General features: G+C 35.4%; 1 protein-coding gene across 2 annotated transcripts in view; it reads left to right on the top strand.

Annotated features, from left to right (window-relative positions):
- The window catches only part of LOC145688022 (tRNA (cytosine(34)-C(5))-methyltransferase-like), a 202690-nt gene that overhangs the window by 6159 nt on the left and 169295 nt on the right, over positions 1 to 27236 (top strand). For both annotated transcript variants that reach the window (XM_081761693.1, XM_081761694.1), the window contains exons 3-5: positions 8023 to 8192; positions 18094 to 18268; positions 20739 to 20820. In XM_081761693.1, coding sequence (XP_081617819.1) covers positions 8023 to 8192; positions 18094 to 18268; positions 20739 to 20820 — 427 coding nt within the window. The remainder of the gene's footprint in view (positions 1 to 8022; positions 8193 to 18093; positions 18269 to 20738; positions 20821 to 27236) is intronic.

The raw sequence follows: 27236 nt of genomic DNA, 5'->3' as shown, positions 1-27236 counted from the left end.
ATGATAATACAGTAAAAACACGTTAATCCGCACGCACGGTACTCCGAACGACCTTCAGTCATCGTTATCGTCATACGTACTGTATTTTTAGATTTTCATGTCACAACAATGCAATTGTAAACAAATGTAAACAAAGCTGTCGGGACGACTTTTTTACATAACGTTACTGTATTGTAGTATTTAAAGAACAGTAACATACGAAGTTTCATTTTGAAGGTCTTTATTGTGTAATTTTTCAGTTTATTGTACGTACTTACATACTGTCAGTAAATTCATGTACGTATTTTAAGCTTGTTTCGGGCGGTTTTTAGCATACCGTACTATTTCGAACTTTTCGATAATCCGAACAGCTCGAGCAAATAAATATTCGGATTAACAAGGTTAAACTGTATTTTAAATTGTCATATTTTTATATGAAAAACTCGATTCGGTTATTGCAAAACATCAGTTAACGACGTAATGTTTGCTTTGTATTGTGTTATTGATTAATTAAAGAAATCGTTAATCGTCGAATGTTTGCTGACTATTCTGCCAGCATTGTCAAGACAGGTTTAAAAAAAAAAAAAAAGAAAAAGTTCATTGGGGTAGGGTGGATGATAATTACTATGTCCACTAAAGATATACCACATTGTCTGACATAGTCTTCCGTTCCAAGCGCTGCTATCGGCTGAAGGAATTCCACTCCCTTTCGCTAAGGCTCTCTTGCTGAGCAACAGATGAACCCGTATTGGCTCAACGTGTGGGTATGTCCAGGGTGTGAGCTTTAATTCGCATTTTTGCCACGGCTCAAGACATTTTGGCAGCACTATAACATCTCCCTTTTACCTCATCTTGAGACTTGTAGTGCGGGTTGCCACATTATAAGTGATAAGCCATTCTGTTTCTTCAGTATTTGGTGATGATGATAGGTGTCATTGGTGTTATTCCAACTTTCGTCTGGAGTACCCGTGTCGAAGTCGAATTAACTTTCGTGATTTCATTTGATTTTAGCGTTCCTTTCAACAGCAAAGCCATATGAGACGTAGATTAGAACTGCATGAGCTTCTGCCAGGAATCGAATCCGAATCCTCCACACAAAGACGCGTATGCTAATGTCGTAGCCACGAGGGAACTCGAATTAGGTTTCGTATGTGCGCCTTTCAATGGACCATGATGTTTGGTGTCGATAATTTATCGCCTCCTATGTACTTGATTTTCCATTCCATCTACGCTATCTCTACTAAGTGCCATGTGAATTTTGTGATGGAGAAACACCATGTGCTTGCGTTTTCTTGAGGTTCTCCCGTTGTCTCCCACTTTCTTCATTTCATGCTTTATCATCATTATTGTCTCCTTTGGCCTTGATGCATAATCCAATATCGTGGAACGTTTAAGTAGAAATTTCGTTTCATTTTCTGTCCCTACTAAAGCTGCTCTTACATTGCCTATGTTGTGACAACGCTGAATGAATAGTCAACACAAATGCGGCCATTAATGTGAGTCCATAACAAGTTAGAGACTAGCAACGTTAGCAGATTTCTAGTTGTAAGTCAACGTTAGTTTACCTATGTGGTGCGTCATGATGCTTGACACTGTTGATAGACAAATTGTAATACTTTGTTCTCTTAATTTCTAACATCACGACGCACCACTTAGGCAGACAAACCTTTTTTGTTTATATATAAGGAAAACTCTTCTAATTGCTTACATTGACAATGTAATTATATATAAATCATTTGCAAATAAATTGGCTTTTTGGAGATCATATGCGCTAAAAATTTAAAACGTTCATGGTCGAGGCCAATTCATGTATTAAGGTTTTCGTAATTTGTACAGTAAAAAGAGAAATACATGAATCAGCAGAATGTGAGCGATGCCAGGAAAATGACGTGAAGTTTTAATTTTATGCTCATAACTCACAGCCGGACTCGCATAACCTTAAGCGCTAAAACAAGGATCATCTTTAACTATAGTTAAAAAGTATAGGAGTCAGAGCGTAAAACACGTAAAGAATAGGGAGAACATAAAATAATAAAGCGACATGTATGACATAATACTGAGTTTTAATTAAAAGATGCTTACAAACGTATATAATATATTGTATGTTTTAGAAAATAATATATAACAGTAACATCACAGTCGTTCAGTCGAATTTAAATTATCATTTGCAGATGCGAAACTAGGAACAGCAACGAACTATCTTAAACAACATAGCTTATGGTACATATTCTAACCTGAAACTTGGCGACTATTAGACAAGAAGTCTGAAAATAAACCTACAGTTTCTTCATACAAGCTTTGTTTGTTGGAAAGTATAAATTTAATGCAGTTGATATGTGTTTCACATAACTTCTATACAAGATTTTACCTAAAAGAGAGTGATTTTTTTTCGTGTTCAGTAATAAATGTAAGAGATCGATCATTAGCTTTCATAATGCTATAGAAGCAAATATATTGTTAAATTTAAAATAACTTAGATGGAATACTAGTTTACCATTCTATACTTAAAATTTATGGAATTCACGCTGTCCTTTTACAATAATTTCTGGTTGTGGAAGAACGTCAGTAACTTTATAGACATTACAACTGTAAGTAATACCATTGAGGTTCCTCTTCCATAGTCTCATGTCTTTTTCACACTAAATAAGATACTCAACATTCACTTCACCATCCTCCACATCACTTCTACACAGTGCAATGTTTGGAAATGATCTTTTTCTATATACCTTTTGAATTAACGGGAATAATTTTTTTCTCTTTAATGTGTCCCGAAGGAGGAACGTGTGCACAATATGCATCATCACTACTGTAAAAGTCTTCAACTCTGAGTTTGTTTGGTTGGAATTAGAGATATAGAGCACTGGCCTAATTCATAGTGAGAACAATAGCCTATACAATCAGAACAAAATAGCATTCTCATTCTGAGCAATCGTCTGTTACTTTTATTCTTGTCAGTGACTACTTGATGTACAGACATAGTACCTTTAACTTTCCCTACCTTTCTCCTTGATAATTTGCGTTGCATTTGTTTAATATCTTCCGATGGTATCTCTTCAGTGAATACATTTAACATGCTCTCTTCTAAACACTTGACTAAAGCTGCTGAGTGTGCAATATCCTTTCCTTGTGCTACTATGTTGTCCGCCACCCATTTGCATGTGCATCCAGTGCCATCTTACGACGACCAGCATTATGATAGTTCCAGGTGGCTTTAGGTATGTTAGGGTACATTTAAAAAAAATCACTGCACAGAACACTAAACATCAAGTATTTCCCTTATTGAGTAACAGGGCTATCACTCCAGAAATGGATTATATCTATAGTCGGAGACAGTGTTTTCATTACTGGTTGAAAAAAAGTGAGTCCAAATTGCAGGTACTCCATGTAGAAGGTTACTGGGCAGAGTACAGAAACTTCGTATATTAATGTTAGACTCACTCTTGTCGCGGGTATAAAGAACCACTGTGTGCATTGCCACTTGTTATCTTCATCCTCCAAAGTTAAATGACTGTATTTCTTCTGAACTCTTACATGCATAATCCTTACTAAAATCCATGTGAATTGTTGCTTCTTTTTGAGTTATGGTCCTTTTTTGTAATTTCAAACTATTTTGTTGGTGCCTTACTCGAGCCACGAACTGAAAAATCATCTGCTGTTTCTATTATTTCATTTGCTGTTTTTGAAACTGTCGTGTTTATTTTTTCTTTAACATTTTTTTTTTTTTTTTTCTGATTTGACCGATCCATTGCCATCTGAATAATTTTCAGTTTTTGTGACCAACTTTAAATATTCGGCTTCATGATCATCAAATTCCCTGAAGATGATTGTTTTCTTGTTACATTATTCACATTCTCTTAATAAACATCGTTTCTGTTGCGAGTCACAGCAAATTATTTCTAACACCAAGTCTGGTTTTGGCACATCTAAACAACCACGTGCGTAGAGAGCTTTGATTAACATATCCATATTTGAATGCTTCGATAGTAAGACTATTCATGGCTTTGGATTAATTGTTTTAACAAAGGAGACACTGACCAAAGCTTAAAATTTTACTATATTTTAAATTATAATTTGTAACTGTTTCGGATATCTAGCATATCCTTCTTCAGACACGATCGAAATTAATGAAAATACAGACATCTGATTTCTGACATCTGGTGTCTGAAGAAGGATATGCTAGATATCCGAAACAGTTACAAATTATAATTTAAAATAAAGTAAAATTTTAAGCTTTGGTCAGTGTCTCTTTTGAATGCTTCGTGCATTTGTACATCTCTCTTTCACCGATAGTCATTTTCGTCATACATTTTGTCGGTACCGGGTAAATGTGCTATAACTGATAGATTTCCTTTTCGGGTTATCTCTCAAATACTTTGTATATAAGGTGATCATGTCATATTTCAATACCCTTCGTTGTTGCTTTCCACACTTAGAATCTACTGACATTGTCTTGTTCGTAAAACGAGATGATATCCCGTTGAAGCTTCAGAGTAGCTCTTAACATTTTTACACGTCCTCTCGTCAGAAATCTAGCTGCAGACATCCGATACTTTTTAAATATCTTTCCTCTGGTTATTAAGTGTAACGTTCGTTTTCTTTCTTTCTTTTCTCTCTCTCTCTCTCTCTGAGCCCTCCCCCCTCCCCCTTCATTCTCGACTGATTGCGTTAGCTGTTGATTTACAACACCAAAGACAAGTCCTTTTCTTATGTCTTGAATCTGTGAGCTTTCTTACTTTCTTTCTTGGAGTTAAAAGTGAGTTTTTGTCTGAGCTAATTTCCCTAGAAGACTTCGTTTTCAATCTTTGCAGCCGTTTCTTGTATTTAGCCAACTTTCTCTTCAGATGTTTAATCACTTTATCTTTTTCTCTTCTTACTTTTTTTCCTGTTCTGTTGATTTTCTAATTTTTCGCACAATTTTAGTGTATGTCGAACATCCTTGCGTTCCGAAGATTGTCTGATGGGGTAATATTACAAGAAATATTCGTATTACTTGCTACTTCCCGCCTTTGTCTCTTATTCTTGCTGTGTTTTGACGATATTGTTTTCTTTTTATTCACTTTTCCTTTTCTGACATTTCTTTGATGAGCTTAATCTTCCCTTTCTTGTGTCTTCTTTGATATTTCATTCTGGACACCCTTCAATCCTGCAGCGAAAGAAGGACACTCCGCAGCTTTTTGCTTCAGTCTCTCATATCTTCGACGTTCAGCTTCCCTTTTTTCTGAAGACCCTCTTCATTACTTTGCTTCTTTCTCTTCATCTGCAAGTGACAAGAAAGTCAGAGCACCCAGACGTTACAAGCAGGCTTGGCAAAAACCATGGTTTTTATTGAAAAAACCAAAAAACCAGGTTTTTTTGGTTTAAATAATTTGGTCTATGTATTTATATCACATATGGACAAAAGTAAGTTTGTTTCGCCTTCGTGTTATTATGCAACAACTGGGTTATGTTGGAAGGGGTCACATAACGATTAAAGCGGAATCCAACCGCTTCTCGGCTTACATCTGAGGGAAATTGTCCTTCATTTGGACTCGAAACCGGGACTAATTGGCCATAACTGCGATACGTCTGCCGACTCACTCACGAAGGACTCCTGATAAAAATACGTTGTACTGATCTTTACATACTTGTTAATATAATTGTCAAGAGTCATTTCAGAAGGACAAAAAGATAAATAGTTGAACAAGTGAAACCATTATACAGATTATGGACAATTTCAAAATACTGCAGAGTAGAGAAGAACTAATTTAGTCCAAGTTAGTTCACTACGACTTTTATTAGTCCAAGTTAAAGAAATACAACGACTTACTTGGCGTATCAGTACGAAAAGTGAATAAAGATACGAATTATTAAGTCCACTTTGACCCATTTGTACATAAATAGATATCAAAGATATTTCTGATTTCAATAAATGCCTCTCGTGCGGTTTGTATGACCTCTCCAAAGTACGGCATTTCGATGTATTTTATCAATAGTAAACATTATTAGAACGAAACAATATTTAGAAGTTTTCTTTGATTGCAAGTGCATAATAATAATAATAATAATAATAACTAGGAATGCAATGGATATACCCGATTGCAATGAAATGAGCTGAGCGAGCTTAAACTACGTAATCAGGAAGCGTTTTTCGGTGATTATTCCTCGATGGTACATCGGATTTTTTATTTCGACCTATGTTGTCACTCAGCACGACATACTCTATCAGCGTGCTAAGTTTGGTTGAGATCGGCCAAACGGTCTAGGAGGAGTTCGCGGACAACCAAACGGCTAACCCGAGTATAAGAGCTTCGCTTCGCTCAGCTCAATAAACTATAAAAAAATCACATAAAAAAACATTCATAAACTTACACAAAAAACAAAAGTTGCTTTTATAGTATAATCCCTTTGAGTAATGAATGGGGAATTTCGGTCTGAATAGAATACGAATAATATACGGGAGTGAAACGTGATAACCCACAAAGTGTGTCCATCAAGATTTTACGAACATTTTTTGCTTTTTGGTTTAAACCATTATTATTATTATTATAACAGCTGGTTTAAACAACCTTGGCTTAAACCAGCCAACCCTGCTTACAAGGGATCTAAAATAGACTCCTGATTATGTAGTAGTTGCCGTTCTCCTGGCTAGTCGGTCATTCTCCTGTTACGAAAATGCCAGGAAAGTGACTGAGTAATTGTGACAGGAGAATGATATTTCATTAAAATTCCGTTAAAATCATCCACCGTATTTATCTGTTGCATGAAATGATGTACTCATTTTAAACATATCTGTTCTGTCTCTCTCAAGAAAGCTAATTAATGTATATATTGTTAAAAAAAATTTAGAAAGAAAGAAAGAAATACTCACCCGAAGAATCGAAGAATGACTGGGAATGCAACAAAGAATCACACACCTACTTCGCACTACAGTTACTCAGAAACTGGCTGATGCAACAGGCAGTTTGAACTTGAACAGAGTTGCCAATATCACAGATATGTATAAAAATGAAATTTTACGATTTTGTACATTTAATCAAATGTGATCTTAAAGGAGACGGGAAATCACTCAGAAGAATGTCGGAAATCTTAAGTACAGAGTTTGATGGTATACAAGGTGTTTCAAAATAACACCGACAACATTTGGGAGGTGATTCCTGACACCAAGATAAGACAAAAAGTATAGACCAACCTGGTTGAACAAATGCTTCCTTTCGGAGTTATAGGCTGCCGAAAACATGAAAAAATTAACTTTAAAGGTCCATAGCTCCAATACTATTAAACCTACCGTAGTAGTCGAGTCAAGACTTCACTTAGGAACTACTATGTGCCCTATCCAAATATCCAAGTTTCAGAATCTTGCGGTACTTGCACAACAATTTTTGTAGAGGAAGTTGGTGAGTACTTCAAATTATATGCCCGTAGCCAAACTGCCTCTATAAAAATTGTTTCATGAGTACCTTAGGATTCTGAAACATGGATTTTTGTATAGCTCACATATTAGTTCCTAAGTGAAGTCTTGACCCGACTACTGTAAGTCCCATAGTTTTGTAGCTATGAACCTTTAAAGTTCATTTTTTCATATTTTCGGCAGCCTATAACTCCAAAAGGAAGCATTTGTGCACCCAGGTTGGTCTGTATTTCTTGTATTATCTTGGTTTCAGAAATTACCTGCCAAATGTTGTCGGTGTTGTTTTGAAACACCCTGTATATGCTTTCTTTTTTGTATTGGAAAATTATCATATATTTCAAATAGTGTATGTGAAATTTATGAAATAGAATTGACAACAAAAGAAGATATACAAGAGTTATTAGTAATATTTGTACATAGGGATATCCAGGAGAATGATATGTTTTCAGAGGAAAGATGAATAGAAATATGACATCATTACGAAATATATCAATCTGGTAATCAGTATTTTTTTTTTGTAACAAACAAAAAAAAAAAAAAAAAAAAAAACATTGTTTTAAACTTACTACTGGAAGACTTCAAAAAGCCAATCTATTTTCAAATGACCCATATATAGATAGATAGATACACATGTCTTTTCTCTCTCTCTCTCCTAGGTTCAGAATATTTGTTACACAGAAGAGCTTTCCGAATTTCTCCAAGCACTGAGAAAACCCGTTCAGCCAACATTCATTGTAAGCATGGGTTCCAAATATGAATCACTGTATATTTATAGAAGATTGAAAAATCTTAAACCTAAGGGTACCCGTGTAAAGAAGATTAACTGGTAAGTTTATATATATATATATATATATATATATATATATATATGGTGCCTTCCATTTCAATTCAGGCAGAGCATGTACCATCACCATCTCAGATATTGTTGAAACTTTTTTTATAGCAACTAGACATGTTTTTAAGAGACCCATATTTTTTTGTTTTGCCGAAAAAAATTTTCCCGCCAAGTAATGGGCCATCAAAGACGGGGAGTACAATTTATGAATTGTAGAAGACATGGAAAATGGTCAATTTCGGAGCCTCACCATTCGGCTATGGAGACAGGTAGAGTTATAATTCTTATTGTGGTATGTACATAGGGATATAAATAAACTATATTTTATTATAGTTTGGTTTGCGCATGCGTATCTTTTTGTACATAAATTAACAAATGAACGTCAATTTATCTGAAAAGTCGAAGTTTGCGAATTTTTTTCGAGCACTTCCGGTTCGAATTTTAAAATTCTATTTTCACAGTTGGTAAGACCTGGTTACGCGCTTTCCGAAAAAAAATTTGTATCGCTTCTGTGTGCAACCGTTTTGTTGCAAAAAAATCGAGAAATTGTAAAATTTTCAAAAATTGCCATTTTTGGTCGCCATTTTCTCGAAAACACCATGTTTTAAAATTCTGAAATTTTGTCGGATGGTTCAACTTTACATGAATAATAAACACACCAAATACCATTCTCGACCAATGCTTTATGAATTAACTGCAGCCTTTTAAAGTTAGCGAAGTTTCGTGAACTTTGATGTCACAGTTAGCAACACTGGGAACAATAAAGGTGCAATGATTTGATGATGTTTGTGGTTCACATTCATTAAATGAAGAATAAAAGGTTTTCTTGGCTTTTTTTTTTATTATTATTATTTTGATCAAGAAGGCTCTCTGAAATAGTAAACTACTCCGTTTTTTCTTAAATAATCTGAGTAGGAAATTACGATTACGAAACACACAAATTTTAAGTTTACTTGAAATGGCCATCCAATAAATTCTGATGATCTACAAAAACCCTAAACTATTACCTCAGTGATGATTTGGAATGCTCCAGACAAAGTCTCAATTAAGTGCGATGTCATTACAGTGATCGAAAAAGAACAAAAAGTTAAAAAAAAACGAAACGTTTTCGTTCGCGTTCCAAAGAAATTTACTGACTTTTTAAACAGAACAATCCCAACATAAGAATGGGCCACTCGGAATTTTACAGTATTCAACTAAAGTGGGTCAGTCCGCAACCTGCGAGGGAAGTGTGTGTGTGTGTGTATTGTGCAAATTTTAAGTTAGCTGCTACTGCGTTGCTACAAATCAAAGGTGCAGCCTGTATTGAACCTGTCATGAGTGACCTATTTCCTTTAGTAGTATGATCCGTAGAAAATGACCACTGTCTTCTTCAAGAATGTGGTGAATGTCCTGGAGTGGAAGGAATAAGTGTGGAGTCTTCAATTATTGATCCTGATGAAAATGAAAGTGTTACGTATGCCATATGGGAAAACAATAATCTCGTTAAAAAACTGTGCCGCTTTCGGTTTTCGTATCGTACATTGCTTATTTAACTGTAAGAATTCTAATTCATGACTACATCAAGAAAATCCAAAGAGAATTAATTGCTACCGAAAAGCACCGTATAAAATTTCAATATACAAATTCTATTTTACTTCATGTAGACTTCGCTGAAAACTGGACTGTTATTCTGCAAAGTGAAATTCAGAGTTATCACCGGAATATGAAACAATTGACAGTTTTGTTGTAATGAACGACGATAAAACACACGATTCGGCTCATGTACTCATAGCCATGGACAAAATTCTAAAAATACTCGAAGAATAGCGAAAATACATTTTACAGAAAAAGGTTTGAGTACGAGAAAATAAATGTCTACAATTTCCCAAACCGTGTCAGTGATTTCTGATGGTGCTGCATCCCACTTTAAAAATCGGTTTCAGATGTTCGAGATGCAGACAGGTCCGATAAAGCAGTGGTTTTGGAGTGAAACCGGTCATGCAAGGGTCTCTGCGACGGTATTGAGGAGGAAGGGAGGTGTAAAGAATATGGCAACGCGGCATACCCTTAGGCAGATATAGATACACAGTATTAAAACCGCAGTAGAAAAAAAATGAAATGAAATCTTTAAGTTTTACGTCCCACGATTATGCCGGTTAGGTTAAAGGAGACGGTGATTATGAGAAATGAATGAAATGGTGGAATGAAGAAAGTGGGAGGAAACGGGATAACCCTGAGAAAACCCACGAGCACGGTGTTTGTCCACCACAGAGCTCATACGGCGCGATCTGGGATCGAACCAGGGACCCCAAGCACCGGAGGTGAACGCTCTACCACTGAGCCACCGCGCCCCCACTAAAACCGCAGAAGAATTCGTGAGTATAGTGCAAGTACAAACTCCGGGTATTACTCTCGTTTTGTTGCCTGGAACTGAATTCGACGAATTCCGGAAGAAAAAAGGGAAAGTATGCGACCGGTAACTGGTATTCAAGGAAGTCATCTTTGGCTTTCGGAAAATGGCGAAGTTTTTATGGCAGTAACGGGTCACCATGAACTAACTTCATGCTTCCCCCAAAATCGATCTTCTGCAATTCAAAGTGTAGATTTAACAAATCTGCAAAAAAGGAACTTTCGTTACATATATATATGTATGATAACCAGTGGTGCGTAGCAGAAATATTATGAATAAATCATGAATTACGTGAAGTTGAAGTGCTGTTTATGCTTCCACATGGACCTTCAGCATTTGTGACTATCGACAATGTGCTACGCAGGGGCGGATCCAGTACTGAGATCTGTAAGGAGGGGGGTTATACTGCTACTTAGAGCTACGAGCTTCAAACTCTGAGATCGGTTTTATTTATATATAAAATAAAAAAGTTTCTTCCCCCTAGATCCACTCCTGGACGAGTTGTGAGCAGGGTTGGGTAATTACGCGTAAAAAAATGTTTTCTACGTGACGTGTAAAAAACGCGTAATTTACGTAAAATACGTAAAGTACGTAAAAAATTAGAAACAGGTCTACAAATTAAAAGAAAACGTTCTACGCGCTGAGCTTTAAAAAAATTCTTCCCAAAATTGTATGGAATCTAGCTGGATTTTGCAAAACTTAATCCGTAAGCATAAACTGGGAATTTTGTATTGGCTTTGTAAAGTAGCATTGTATAATACGGTTTGCATGCGTGACTGTTCAAAACCCATTTCATCATGTTTCATGTTTTAAACCCTCTCTAATCGAGAAAAGTTTTATGCCAGAGAAGCCATGGAAGAAACTATTGTGCAATATAACACTAATGGTAAGCCTTCGTGGTCTCCATTTCTGACGACTTTCTGCAATGTCTGAGAAAAGCACCACGAACAAGTAGAGGAGATTTCTGTTGGAAAACCTCGGCCCTTCAGGAATAACTAGCTACCAGCAATATCGGGGAAAATGTGGAAATTTTGAAGAACTGAAATAAATGAGTTCATTCCGAAAAATTTAGTGCTTTTATATTTTTTCAGTTGTGTTTGTTTAAAATGAGAATCTAATAACTTTTACATCAAAAATTCATTATGTCCCAGTGCTAAGTGAAGTGGTATAAGTATCGTTGAGACGTGGAAGAAAAACAAATCAGTTTTTTTCTAAAATTTCATTATTTCAATATTCTGATCAGTATTTTTCGTATCAGTTATGTGTGTGTGTTAGTGTGTAATATGAAGGTGAAATGAGCCTAACAGTCAACCTCTTTCTTTTCTAATAGAAGTTTCAAAGTATACTGAAATGTTTCGAGTTTTATATTAAAAGCTGCAAAGGTATAACAATAAATTGTTATAATCAAAAGGTTACTTATACTTTCAAACATATCCGAACCAACACATATTTTTAATGTGTGTGCTTATTATATGTTGGGTGGTTGTGCTTGGGTGTGCGCTAATAGGTGGAAAGTAGTAGTGGACCGGCGAGGGGCTATCCAAAATTATCTTTTATTACTATGATTTGGCATGTAATTATTACTGTTAAATATAATTTTAGAAGATAATAATGTTTTAATGCTTAAATAAGAAAACTAAGCTTACAATATAACCGACTATTCAAAATGATCTTAGTTTTAATGAAAGAAATATAGTTTTCTACGTCTGCGTAAAAAACTGGTTTTCTACATGACGTATATTACTAGTAAATTACGCGTAATTTACGTAAAATACGTAACAAGTAAATTACCTTGCCAACCCTGGTTGTGAGTGAGCCAACACCTATTGGAGCACCTGCACGGTTATATGCTATTAGCGAAGAAGACACCAATCAAGCAAATGATTGGTCCATGTAAAAAATAAAAAAAATAAAAGAAATCAGTGAAATTTTGTTTCCGGAGACCATTTTAAGTAAGTGAACTGGAAATTTCTGCGTTTCGTAATCGTAATTTCCACCTCAGATTATTTCGGTTTAAGAAAACGGAGGAGTAGGGGGAGACTCATTTTACTATTTCAGAGAGCCTTCTTAATCAAAATAATCAAAAAAAAAAAAAAAAAAAACAGTCAAGAAAACCTTTTATTCTTCATTTAATGAATGTGAACCATAAACATAATCAAATCATTGCACTTTTATTATTCCCAGTGTTGCTAACTGTGACATCAAAGTTCACGAAACTTCGCTAACTTTAAACGGCTGCAGTTAATTCATGAAGCATTGGTCGAGAATGATATTTGGTGTGTTTATTATTCATGTAAAGTTGAACCATCCGACAAAATTTCAGAATTTTAAAACATGGTGTTTTCGAGAAAATGGCGATTATTGAAAATTTTACAATTTCTCGAATTTTTTGCAACAAAACGGTTGCACACAGAAGCAATACAAATTTTTTTTGGAAAGCGCGTAACCAGGTCTTACCAACTGTGAAAACAGAATTTTAAAATTCGAACCGGAAGTGCTCGAAAAAAATTCGCAAACTTCGACTTTTCAGATAAATTGACGTTCATTTGTTAATTTATGTACAAAAAGATACGCATGCGCAAACCAAACTATAATAAAATATAGTTTATTTATATCCCTATGTACATACCACAACAAGAATTATAACTCTACCTGTCTCCATAGCCGAATGGTGAGGCTCCGAAGTTGACCATTTTCCATGTCTTCTACAATTCATAAATTGTACTCCCCGTCTTTGATGGCCCATTACTTGGCGAGAAAATTTTTTTCGACAAAACAAAAAAATATGGGTCTCTTAAAAACATGTCTAGTTGCTATAAAAAAAGTTTCAACAATATCTGAGATGGTGATGGTACAATTTTATATTTTTTTGCCTGAGTTGAAATGGAAGGCACCATATATTTCTCCTCAAAATAGTACCATAGTTTTGTTTAATATTGTAGTCGAAAAATTATCTTATTTAGGTCCATCACTATAAATTACTTGTTACATAGGAATTTTTCTCAATATCAACTGTAGTTTGCGATTTTCCCTATTCCCTTTGCTTTTTTTCTTTCTTCCTCTACTATACTTTGCTTCACACATACAAACTGCAATTTCTTCTCATACATTATCTTTACCTTCCAACTGACATGATAGACCAGTAGATATGGCTGGCTATTGCTAGATTTGTCTCTGCATTAATTTCTCCGTATCTTCTGTGTTAGTCTAAACGGTAGTGTATATCTTTACCTTTATACAAGTGGATTAAATTTGACGAATAGCTATATTTATTGTATGATATTCAAAGAGTGAAAATAGTGCACGATTAGATCGTGATTCGGGTCCGGATCTGCCGCTTTCTTTGGCGATGTATTAACCACTACATTGCCAAGCCCGCATCCTGAACCAGCCTCACATTCTATCACATTTAAAATGGTTACTGAACCAATCAGATAACATAAACTGTACCACAACTCTTTCCTACCCATAGAGAAATTGGTGTAATGCAAATTTGCTTATTTCTTCGATTTATCACTTTTTGTGTGTGTGTGTTTAAAAGACAGAAGACATCTAATCTTATATCCCTGTAAAGAACTTCTTAAGGCAAACTGTTTTAAGCATTTTCTTGTCTTTTTCTCAATGTGACCTTTGAATATTAAATCTGAATCATATAGCATCCATCAGTAAAATATATTTATTGGATTGGATTTTAATTTAGCGTCCCTTTCAGCAGCGAGGGTATTTGAGACGTACAGTTTAACGTGGGATCCGAATCACATGAGCTTCCGCGGGAAATCGAACCCGGGATTCCCGCACCGAAGATGCGTACGGTAACCACCGAGCGATTTCAAATATCTTTAATTGTAAACCCTTGTCAATTTTTGCAATTATTGTAATCTGTGACTTTGCTACCTTAATTTGAGTCAGTTCCAAAGTCGATCCTCATCAATTCGAAAGAGGTTCTCCGGTTTGTACGTAGGTAGTATTGCCCTCGTTTGGTGACAGACTAACAAAACGCATCTAATCAAGACTGTATGTTTAGAAATTCAGAATATAAGAGAAATCCATTGCGAAAATAACGTTCAGCTTCTGAAGTACTGTCGAATGTATTGGTAGTGCAATACATAAAATGACAATATGCAAGTAGTTAAGTTTCTTAAGCAAGTTGCTCGGCTATTAAATCTGGGTTTTGGATTTTTTTTTTTTTCCGATTTCTGACTTCGTACTTAAATTAGAGAGATTATAGGATGATACTTTCTAAAAATACGACCGTTTTCTTTCTGCTGGATATAAAAGCCAGAAGAAGCGCGGCACGTTATAGTTAAGAAGAAAAACTACTAAGCAAAAGACTGTCGTAGTCAAGGAAGTACTTAACATTTTACCGCACCTACACTCAAGAAACTACTCCCTCTCTGTCACGTATTTGTTTGTACTCAGTTATGTGTAAGCAAAAGCAATGCAAAATTAACAGAAACAAAACATTAATAGTTTTACGCTAGGGGTCAATCAGCAATATCTTCAGCATCTTCTAACGTGCAAGGAGCAAACTCGATCGCACTGTGATAACAACATTGATTTTACTATCGATCTAACTGTTATGGACAACCTCTTTCTTGCCACTTACAATGCATCAAGCTCGATATTTTATCATACCGATGTTGCACGTGCGTAAATACTGTCCTGATATCGTACTTTAGTTGTAATTCCCGGTGTATAAAACGCACTTTCTTTTCTTCCCCGCTGTGAATAATCCGAATATGAAATGCGTCTTATACGCTAATACAGAGATTTATATTATTTGAATTTCAGTAAGTATTCACGATTCTGTGTGTTTTGATTCTTCCTTTTTTGTTTATGGTGTTCCATAGCATTCTAGTTACACATAGTTGATTGTCTCAGTAAATATAGTTTGGATAGAAACGGCTTTGTGTACCGCTTCAGAGTATGTTTGCTTTTTTGTGGATGTACTTGCACTATAGACATTCCGAGAAGTACGTGCGATTCTGCATTTAGTTTAAGTGTTGTTAACTCTGTATATATTTCTTGCTACAATATCACTTTGTATACATATATATATAATACACAGTGAAAACAATTTTCCCTGAAAATTGAATACAGAAAATGGGATGCGTCTTATACACCGGCAAATAATTATATATAATTTTGCGTTCTTTAGCAAAATTCTCGAAAATTTATTCTGTTTCTATAGAGGAATGAAAACAAGGATATTGTCTTAACGTAATTGAGAAATATAGACATATGTCTCTGATATTAATATGTGAGTTATACAGTGACACATGTTGTGCGTTAAGAATATAACGAGAGAGAATAAGAGTTTTGGTAAAATTGAAGAATACACTAGTATTCATCGAATTTAGCACGCAGATCATATTATAAGTCTATTGCTTTTCCCTTTCCTTCACTTTGCCTCCATACTGTTTACGGTTTGAACGACATTCTAATAGAAGGACAGTCGTGCATTGCCCTTTTTGGCAAGTATAGTTTTGAGTCATATGAAACCTTCATTCTTCTCTTACCAGTTCTTTAGTACATACGTTATACTTTCAGTATATTGATGACACGTTTCTCCTTTAGCAGATTATAAATCAATTGTAATTATTACAGAATCTCAGTAACGTACACAGCGAAATTAGAAATAAAAATTCATTTAGCATACGCGTAATATACTCACACGAATCCAGAATCTGAATTTTACCTCCAACAATGCCCTTAAAGAAAAGTTATTATAACCTTGGTAACAAAATGGCTATCACACGACCTTAGTGTGTACTTGTTCCTGTGTTCGATTCTCGGTGGAAGTGCGTGCTTCGGATGCAAATCCAACTAGTGATTCGGATTTCACTTTACACATAGCTTACAGGACAACATCAACGACTTGGCTGCGAGGCTGTATCGGAACCTAACTCTTTTAGAGGCGAGATATTGTGGAAGGGAACAGATAGTGTGACGGTTGATCTTGCATGATAGTTTGTGCACCAGCTGACCGCACTGGATGAAATTCCCGGTGTTGGTTCAGAACTCTCATTCACATACTTACTGTTTCATAAGGACGTAAGAACAAAAGTTCAAATTCGTATAGTCTCGATGTTCGAATAGGACATTAAACCCCAATCAAGTAATCCCAAGGATTATGGACAAGAAGAAAGTTCACAGATTAGACATTCCATTATCCTAGAGATAGCAAGACATGCCTGTCGCGAGTTCCAATCGCACCCAGAACGTGGATTACGTACTGTATTTTCATAATTCATTTTATTATCAACATCCATGTTAGCCTTAAAGGTCAGGATGTTAATCGTAAGCATAATCGTAGGACGTAAAACTTTAAAATCAGTAATATAGTTCCTTCAAAATTGAACCATTATTTTTTTCAGCGTTTCCTGGGTTGGCGGAAAGATTACAGTGCAGAAACAGAATTTTTTTTTTTTTTTTTTTTTTTTTTTTGTGACTTATGGAAGAGGTAACTCGACTCAACTTCGTGAGACAAATCTCTGTGTTTTCCCTTTGAGCGGAGAGATCGGTTATAGTCTTTAAATTATTCACCGTATTTTTTTTTTTTTTTTTTAATTACACGTCGTATTTTAAAACAAAGTAATAAGCTTACATGAAATTTATTTAATCATCTTCAAAGTACTGTCCTTTGCTAGTAATGCACTTATCCCAACGTTGAATCCATGACTGGAAGGCTTCTTTTGGAAGGGTGTTCAGCTTCTTTGTCGTGGCCCTCAAGGTTAAAGATGGTGTCAAAACATTATCCTTTAAGAACGGTTCTAAGTTTTGGAAAGAGCCAGAAGTCGCATGGTGCTATATTTGGAGAGAGCACAGCCAATGTGGACAGACATTAGTATTTTCTCGGCACAATACTCGCGGATCAAAAGCAAGGTGTGGCACGGCGTGTTTTCATGGTAAAGAAAGAAGCCGTTTGTCCATTAATCGGCGGTTAAAATGCTTTTCGCGGACCGATACGAGATGTTTAGTTCTTCGGAAAGCTCTCAAATAGTCATTCCCTATTTGAACAAATCATTTGTGCCACTGTTTGCACGTTTTCATCTGTTTTGCACGTCGAAGGACGTCTCGATCGTTGCTCGTTTTCAACCGACTCCTTGCCTCTTTTGAATCGCTCGTGCCACTTGTAAACAGTCTTCAATGCCACCGCTTCATCGCCATACACCGATTTTGACATTTCGTCAGCTTCTTTGACACTTTTTTGCAGCTTAGAAAAAAACATAATGTTGGCGCGCGACTGGCACTCGTAACACGTCCTCACTCTTCTGCCACTGGAAGCAACTAATATGTCAGAGCTCATTCAAACTCGACACTGATTCTACCAAAGGTTTAGGGTACCGGGCTTACTAATTAAAATGGATACAACATCGATAAATGGCACTGTGCGACTACATTCACCGTACTTTCCGATCACACCTTGTAGATTTTTTTACATATTACATGTTACAGATACTTCATTTACTTTCGTTGTATATGGTTTCTTTATTGCAGGTACCCGAATGGAGACTGTTGGGAACTGGATGTGCCCGAAGAGCAATTACAAGCAGAAAATTTTATCCCTTTGAAGTCTTTCATCAAGACAGAAATATTAGCCGAGAAGCTAATTAACCAGGATGTGAGAAACGTTATTCCATCTGTGCTGCTGGATATAAAACCAGAGCAAAAAGTACGTAGTTATTGATATTATATATACTCTTTCAAATATTCAGAGTTTCTTAAACCTTGACGATAACACTCCACGCTTTTCTGACGTGTTGCGTCAATCAGCTCCTTCCTGAAGTCAAAGGGAGGGGAGGGGAGTCGTCCCTTCTACTGGTATTCATTGCCTCTTTCAGCCTGGTCGGTGACTCCATCGCTGTGGCCTGTATGTCCTTAATGTGTCAGTTACGTTGTTGTTGTTTTCTAAATCTAGTGCGCCCAAATGACATCTGGTATACCTGTAACGTAAATCTTTACACGTTCTTCTGACGCAGGGTGTAACTTAGAGGGCACGGTATTGTTGCACGACTATTTCATGCATATTTGTCAGGTAGTTTTTCATTAACCGACTTTGTAAAAAATTTGTATTCGACACTTCTGTGTTCGTAACAACATATCAAAACTTTCGCATGTTTTACTGTAAGCACCATTCTAAACAAAAATACAATTTTTCGTATGAATTTGTGTATGTACGTTTGGATGGATGCGTGACGGATTTTCGCCAATTATCTCTGAAACTAGTCAATATATATTGCTCAATATCTAAAAACTAAAAGGTCACTCAAAGCCGTTTAACCCGTTAAGAAGTTACGAACCCCGTTAAGAAGTTACCCATATTGTAAAGATCAGTAGGAAATCATTGGCTGTAGACAGTCCGCACTAGTATTGTTTAGTTTGGTAGCATATTTTGGTAGCAGTATTTAAATCATCCCGTTTTATCGTAAATTGAAATAATTGAATTCAAAAATATTGCTATTGTCATGAATTAGTTGTAGAGAATAACGCTGACCGAAATGCAACATTTATGGAGAACAGCTTGAGTAACAAACACGTCTTGAAATCGTGTGGTGCACCTGAAGCGATATTTAGTAACGTGTTATTGTCAGGGTTAATGAAAGTACGAGTGCCATATTAGCCAGTAATTAGATTAATCCGTTGGTGTAAAGTATTGAACTTCGTAAGTTATACCTGTTGATAGGTATTCTTTTTAGTTACTCTATACATACAGATTGTTTCTTTTTTTCCCTTCATTTGTCATTCTTATTTTTATAACCAGTATTTTTTAAATAAAAGGAAATGCTGAACGTACCTTGCGTATTTTCCTGTTTAACGGGGCCATAATTTCAAAACCTATAATAATCTCTGGAGTTTTTGTCTAGTCCATGTCTCCTAGAAGTCAAAGGACAAGTTGTCTACCTACACATTGTCTACCTGAGAGATTTTTCTTCCAAATTTTAGAATTTACAACACTTGCTTAAACTGCAAAACATATCCAAGCAGTAAAATGTCAATGTATTATACACTGATGCATACGCTAATCCACTCAAAACACTAAAATAGAAAGGTATTATTTCTGTAGCGAACAACAAATATTCGAATTCCCATCGTACTATTGAAAAAAGGGTTACCAACACTACGTTAGTTTTTTTTTTGTTTTTTTTTTGTTTTTTTTTTTTTTTTTTAGTTTGGAAATTGCCATTATGAATACTTTTGCGATTAAGGTACATTCATTATTTCCTTTTGTTATTGACCACAAGTTTTAATGTCACTGGTGTAGGGATGAAGGTAGAGCTTAAATACAACAATATTTAATGCTATAAAGTCACATGTAATTTACCAATCTTGTATGGTAATCTTAGATTTTTTTCAACAGTGAATTGCTTATCCAGAAGCGTGTTTTCTTTTCCCGGGTCTAATGTATTATTATTATTATTATTATTATTATTATTATTATTATTGGACATTTAGGGAATGTAGAGTGTTTAATGCAGTGTAGTGAATTTGTGTATGCAAGGAACATATATATATATTCCTAATCTACTGTTTGATAGACTGGGAGCGCGGTGGCTCAGTGGTAAAGTGTTCCCCTCTGGTGTTTGGGGTCCCTGGTTCGATCCCAGCTCGCGCCGTGTGGACTTTGTGGTGGACAAACACCGTGCTCGTGGGTTTCCTCGGGGTTCTCCTGTTTCTTCCCACTTTCTTCATTCCACCATTTCACCCATCTCTCATCATTACCGTCTCCTTTAGCCTAACCGGCATAACCGTGGGACGTTAAAACTTAAAAGACTTCATTTCATTTTTTACTGGTGATGGCCTCCCTCTTGTGAACCCGGAAACGGCATGTTCTTGTAGATTGATGAATGAAATTAAACGCCAAGTTCATTATTTATCCAGCAATGGAACTTAGAATTAGGATATATATGGTAATTGAGAATGTTACTTTTTATACGATAGGTTGAGTTTAGAGTTAGCGTTGTGGACTTGATTGTTTATTTTTAGAGTTTATGATGTTTGTTTACTAGTTACTGCTGACTACTATATTAGAGACCGAACTTTCTAAAAGTAGGAAACTTTTAGTTTATATGCATACTGTCCTTGAGATTGATTTTTTGTTAATGTGTTAATAATTATATCTGATTTAAAATGTTCTTTTTCAGGTCTTAGAGTTTTGTGAAGGCCATTCATCACATACAATGAATTTGCTTAATATGTTCAGGTCTGAAGATGATTATGAACCAGGTTGGTATATTACTTCAGTATTTTCTTTCTTGATAATGTTATTTTGGACATCTTTCATTTCGTATCTTAGTTTTTAAATCTTGATTCCAGAATCTATTATTTAAGATTGAACTGATTAGTAAGTTTAATTGGAGGAAGAAAAGAGAGAGAAATAAAAAGGTCACTCTCCATACAAAAATGCTAGTTACAATTATATTTTAGAGCCAATCTTTTTTGTTTGTTTGTTTGTTTGTTTTTTTGTTTGCGCATCAGGTGAAGAAAGTGAAAGAAATGTTGAAATGTTAGTAAAAATATATGCGATACTTTAACCATCTAAATTAAAATTCTTATATAGGCAGAGGTACGTCGAAGTCTACCTCATGTGCTACATGCAGTTGTGAACTTCTTCCTCTTTTTAGGGTAGCCATATTTGAGATGTTTTAATATGTACTCCCATGCGCAAAAAATATTGCGCGTATACTGTAACTCACGATTTTTCGCAATTATTCCATTTTCCTTATGTTTATGGGTAAAATTCAGTTATTAGTATGTGGAGATAATAGAAAGCAATCCATCTAAGGAGATATTTCCAAAATATATAATAAAATAATACAAATATAAGCAAAAAACAAAATTATGTTCGGTTTTGTGTATACTGGCAATAATGTTTTCGAGGGATTTTTTGCAGTAGCACAGCACGATTGCAGAGGGAATAACTTTAGTTGAATCAAGGAACTGGAAAGTGGACTAATATATTGCATTTATTGGCTTAAATCTAGGGTGTAAATTGTCTACCAAATATAAATTAGCTTCTGTAACCAAGATGTTATACGGAAGTATAGAAACAAAGAGAAAAACTGTTGTCTTAAGTTTGGAAGTGACATGCTCTATAGCCATGAGCATTTATTTGTTAAGAAAAAGACAGGCAACAAAAGGTAGTCAGTGTGGTCAAGTGGGTAGAGTGGCGGACTAGTAATTCTTATATTGTTTTGACACCAGATCGAATCCCATGCGATCTCATCCAATTTTTTCTTTAAAAAACATTGTAGAAAGTGTATAATTTTTATGTTAATTAGAACCGAAACAATATAATAATGAAATAACTTTTTGTTTTTTCTGATGACGTATTTATTTAGAATTAGTGTATTATTACTAATAGCGATTGTTTTCAGTTTATGGTATGATATGCTTAATCATTCCCTCTCCGTCAGCAGAAGTAACTTCAACTCACTGCGAGTGTCTGTGAGTCAGGAACAGTAAAAAAAAAAAAAAAACATGTGCGACCTGCTGCCTTACACACAGCGTGGCGAACACAGTCACAGCGATAGCTCGTTGTCATGAAGAAAAAAAAAGCTGATGTTAAATTACTGTTCTAGTGTTTCAGTGTGTGTGTTTCTTTTTAGGGTATTGACTCTCTCTCTCTCTCCTTTTGTTTCATATCCACAAGTGCAACAAATGCAATCATAAGTCTGTGTAAGGAAATAAAGGATGCTTTCTTTAAACAAAACTAAATTAACAGCTCTATTTGTGAGGAACACGAATGCTTCCAAAAGATGCCATGGATATTAATTATAATCATACCGAATTATACAGTAGCGTGAAAAACTGATAATAAAATGATGTAACATGCATAAGCTTTTTTTTTTCTAGCGTGACAACACATTAAACATAACAAATTAAATTTTTGGGATTACAAATTATCACCTTACGTGTCGGTATAGGCCTATTCGTTTTCACAGTCGAGCGACGAAAGAAGAAAGTGTGGTGATAGTTATAAAAACCGAATACCAGATTTCAATGAATTCAAGCTACAATGCTCCTACATATCGAAAAAATTATTTTTCGATGTCTGTCCATCTATTCGTCTCTCGGTTCGTCACGCTTTTACATGCACTCAAATAGAGGCCATAATGTTCAACGTATCTGGACCGAATTCTAGACATAACGTTTTAATAACATACTATCTTTCGAATTTTATATCCTTCGACACCTAAAAGTAAGGGTAATTTACTGAAGGATTAAAATTTAAAATAATTCAATTTTCTCAAGAAAAAAAAGCTGTGACGATTTTATTTACTTTTTATAAATATATATTTTATTAACAAATATCCACCGTATATGAATATTTTTTCTGAGAAAATATATATGGTGTAATTTACTGTATGGTATGCGTTCTTTTTCCACAATTTTCTCAACCACATTTCATAAATAAACGTATTATTAATAGCCTAACAATATGACAACTCGTTCGAAGGAGTAGTTTACTCTTAGGGTGAGCTTTCCCCCGATGGTTTTCCCATTAATGCCTCAGGCAATTTTGTTCATATTTCGTAAAGAAATGTTTCATTAATAAACTAAGATACAGCATAAATCGTTTATTCCGTTAACATACAGAAGAAGTGGTTTTCTCAAGGGTTGAATTTTTTTTTTTTTTTTTTTGACAATTTTCTCAGTAATAACAGACAAATTTCTTCTAATTTCAGTAAAAATATTGTCTGTAACACTCTTACAATATGCATAACTCGCTTGTTCCGAAAAGAAAAATCCAAAAGAGAGAGTTTACTTTGACAGTGAAATTTTTCCCGACGATTTGCTTAAAAATTATTCGATATACTGTCAAAATTACAGATAGAAGAGTTTACCTTTTGGGGTAAGCTTTTCCCGACGACCTTCCTAAAAACAACTCAGGAGATGTTTGTTGTTCATATTTTATAAATACATGTTACATAAATAACCTAGCTATATGGTATAATTCCCTCATCCGGAAAATCTAGAAGTGGTATAATACTTTTGACAGTAAGTTTTACCCTGCGATTTTCTCAAGAACGACTCAGGCGAGTGTGTTCGTATTTCATAAATAAATGTTTTATGAAAACACTAACAATATAGCATAGCTTGTTTGTCCTGAAAAGATCCACAAAGGATAATTTATTCTTGGGGTGACTTTTTTCATGATTTTCTCAGAAATTACTCAGACGCTTTTGCTTATAGTTCGCATACAATTATATCCTTAATAATTCTAATATATGGATCAAGTTATTTCTAACCAAAATATGACCAATGGGTACTTTACTTTTGGGCCTGAAGTTTCTTCTAGCAAAGTTTTCCAAAATATTATTTTATTCGCAATTTCCCAAATAAATGTTTCAATAATAGTTGCAGCCTAACACGAGTCAGCGTAAGAAATTCAAGCGAGAAAGTACAGTGCGTTTGCTCCGTACCCTTTCTTAAATGTATTTTTAATGTTACACCTAATCACAGTTTTCCGAACAAAATCGAAACCTCTTTTTAAATGTGCCTTGTTGTGGTCAAATGGTTCAAGTGCATTGGTTCTGGATTTGATTTCCAGTGAGAGCTAGTGTATTTTCGTCCAAGAGATGTTACACGTCGGTGCAAAGAAAAAAAGTGTTTAAATAAGCCTAACCAAGCTAATCAACAAAGAAATAATACAATGTTACGAAATTATCGTAGAAACATTGTTAATATTAGGTAGGTGCGACTGAAATGTCCAAACGATGATTGTCAATTCCAAAGGTAAAAAAGTGAAAAATACAATGCCAGGTTAATCAGTGGCCTCTAGGTAAAGCTATCCTACTAACATAAGAAGTGATTGAGACGCCAAAAACTGTTGTAATCGCTGGGAGACATGTTAGGAGAATACAGAGGTGAGAGAGAGTTTAATACTGCGAATCATGGATAGTCTTCACTTTCGTTTGAGGGCGAATATTGAAGTCCGTAGGCCTACATAGGTTTGCATTGAAATGAACATTCTTTGTTTTCGGCCGGCGGGAGCTCAGGTGGTTCAGATTCCACTTTAATCAGTAGGTCCACGTCTCATATAGCCTCGCTGCTGAAAGGGACGATAAACTCAAAATCACATCACACACCTTTGTTTTCGCCTTTGTTTTAGCCCATAAATGTCTCTGTTCATGAGCTCCTTAGTGGATATGCGGTTAGCGTATGCGCCTTTGGCGTGGAAGACACGGCTTTGATTCCCGGCGAGAGCTCACGTGGTTTAGAGTCCACGTTAATCAGTAGGCCGAAGTCTCATATAGCTTCGTTGCTGAACGAGACGATAAACTGAAACTCAATGTCTTTGTTCATAAATTTCTTTGTGTATGGTTTTGCATATACGTGGCATGGATATTAAATTTTGATTTCTACGCCATATGTATCTAATTACATACACACCTATAAAACGAACACAACAAACTTGGAATATCTACATTGTTTGCGTATGGAAAATCATCACGTTCTGCTGCACACGTACACGTGGCAATCAACCTATTAAGAAATGTATAATAATAATAATAATAATAATAATAATAATAATAATAATAATAATAAACAGAAAACGATACGATCATTTACATAATTTATAAACATAAGTTAACATTTAATAAGCATATAACTGCAATGGAATTAAGTTGTTTCTCTCTCTCCCGTAACGCAACAGCCCTTATTGTGCTAAGGCGTAGAAGAGAACTTGTAGCACTCACGATTTGGAGCGGTGTGCGGTCAGAACATCGGATCCCTTTGTTGTTAGTCCTAGCTTTCTAGACGGATGCAGTTATTCCCGATAGAATATACAAGCAAATAGACTTTTGCATTATCCCTCAATGTGATACTTGTGGTTGCTTAACCGTATACAGACAGCTGTCCATGGAAGAATCGTTGATAATAATAATAATAATAATAATAATAATAATAAATAACAGAAACTCGACAAATATTCTTGCAAATAATAGGAAACAGTTTGCGTCACACTGTTCACTTTGCTAGACACACCAGTGTGCCGCGTTATACCAATTGTGCCACACTGGAATATAGGGTATGGCTTTTTAATTTTTTCCAACTATTCCAACTGCTTCAATTGAAATGGATCTATAACAATAAGAGAGTGAATTTAGTCTTCTTACCCTTCGATTTAGAAATAAGGTTCGCGAGAATTTCATAAAAGAATAATATACTCAGAATTGTATATAGTAGTTTGTTTTATTCGAAATTACATACTTCCTACAACTGTTTTTTGATTGAAATGATTTGAAATGAAACCTTTAAGTTTTACGTCCCACGTTATGCCGGCTAGCCTAAAGGAGACAGTGATGATAAGAAATGAATGAAATGGTCGAATGAAGAAAGTGGGATAAAACGGGAGAACCCCGAGAAAACTCACGCACACAGTGTCCAGCACAAGGTTCACTTGGCGCGAGCATAGATCGAACCAAGGACTCCATGCACAAGAGGAGAACGCTCTACCACTGAAACACCGTGGCCTCTGAAATTGCTTAAAGGAGAAAGGGACTACTTTATGAAAACTTGATGACAAACACATTTGTTAAAAAATACATGCTTTTCGTGAAATATTGCTTATAGACATGGGCGGATTAAGGCTTTTGGGGACCTAGAGCCTACTATTTTAAGGGGGCCCTATGTTAAGAATAGTTCCAGTGCATAAATTTTCTTTGCTGCCTTCCACAGCCTCATAGGTTTATGGAACTACCGAGAACTATGCTGTAATATTTGAATGTGCTCCAAGTTTACAATAATTAGTTTAGTTAAATCCGTTATTAACAATTAAATAATTGCATTCATTATTAACAGTTAAATGCTGCTGATGGAAAGACTTAAATCTAGCGATACCGCGAGCGTAACGAGCGGAAAAAAATTAGCATGGGTCTGGAGCCTATAATATAAGTTGATTACTATATTTTACTGTTAAACAGAGGGATTTTAAAGTGCCCCCTGAGCTTGGGGTCCCGAAGCCTGGGCTCCATTGGCTCCGCCCTTAATCCGCTAATGCCTATAGATTATAAATTAAAGGGGACGGGCAGGGTCCGTTCTAAAAATTCCGGCCCGTGCAGACCGCTAGCCCCTGTGTATATGCTATCTTTGGAAATACAGTAGAGTTTCGTTTATCCGACATAAAACAGACAGGCAGAATGCCGGATAATATGGGTGTGTTAAGGAAAGACCTATTAAAAGTCAAACTATGATATAATTTTACATATTACTCATCTAATAATCATGTTTTGCAAGAAACAAATATAATGCATTGACTCAGGGACGTATCCAGCGTGAGGTCCTGGAAGCTGTCCCTTTCCAAACCTCAAACACTTTTTAATAAACCTACTTTTTTCCTTTTGAGGTTCTTTTATATCAGATTACTTTGAGTCAGTGTTCAAACTGTGGGCAATGCGTTGTTGTTATAATTCTAACAAGTAACACTTCCCCAGTGTAACACTCCGATTTTGATAAAATTTGGCAGGTAGATACTACACATAAAGTAAACAAATAAGTGCTTTTTTATTTTTTGCGGAAAAACGGTTTTAGGGGGCAAAAGCCCTCACCCAAAATTTTGAAAGTTGACGCCCGAAAGGCAAAAACAAGTGGACCAAAGTGAACGAAATTGTGCACAGATATTGCAGACGTAAAAT

This window comes from Thermobia domestica, chromosome 6, assembly GCF_964235325.1.
Source record: "Thermobia domestica chromosome 6, izTheDome1.hap1.1, whole genome shotgun sequence".
Classification (NCBI taxonomy): Eukaryota; Metazoa; Arthropoda; class Insecta; order Zygentoma; family Lepismatidae; genus Thermobia; species Thermobia domestica.
This window is presented reverse-complemented; position numbering and strand designations above follow the sequence as displayed.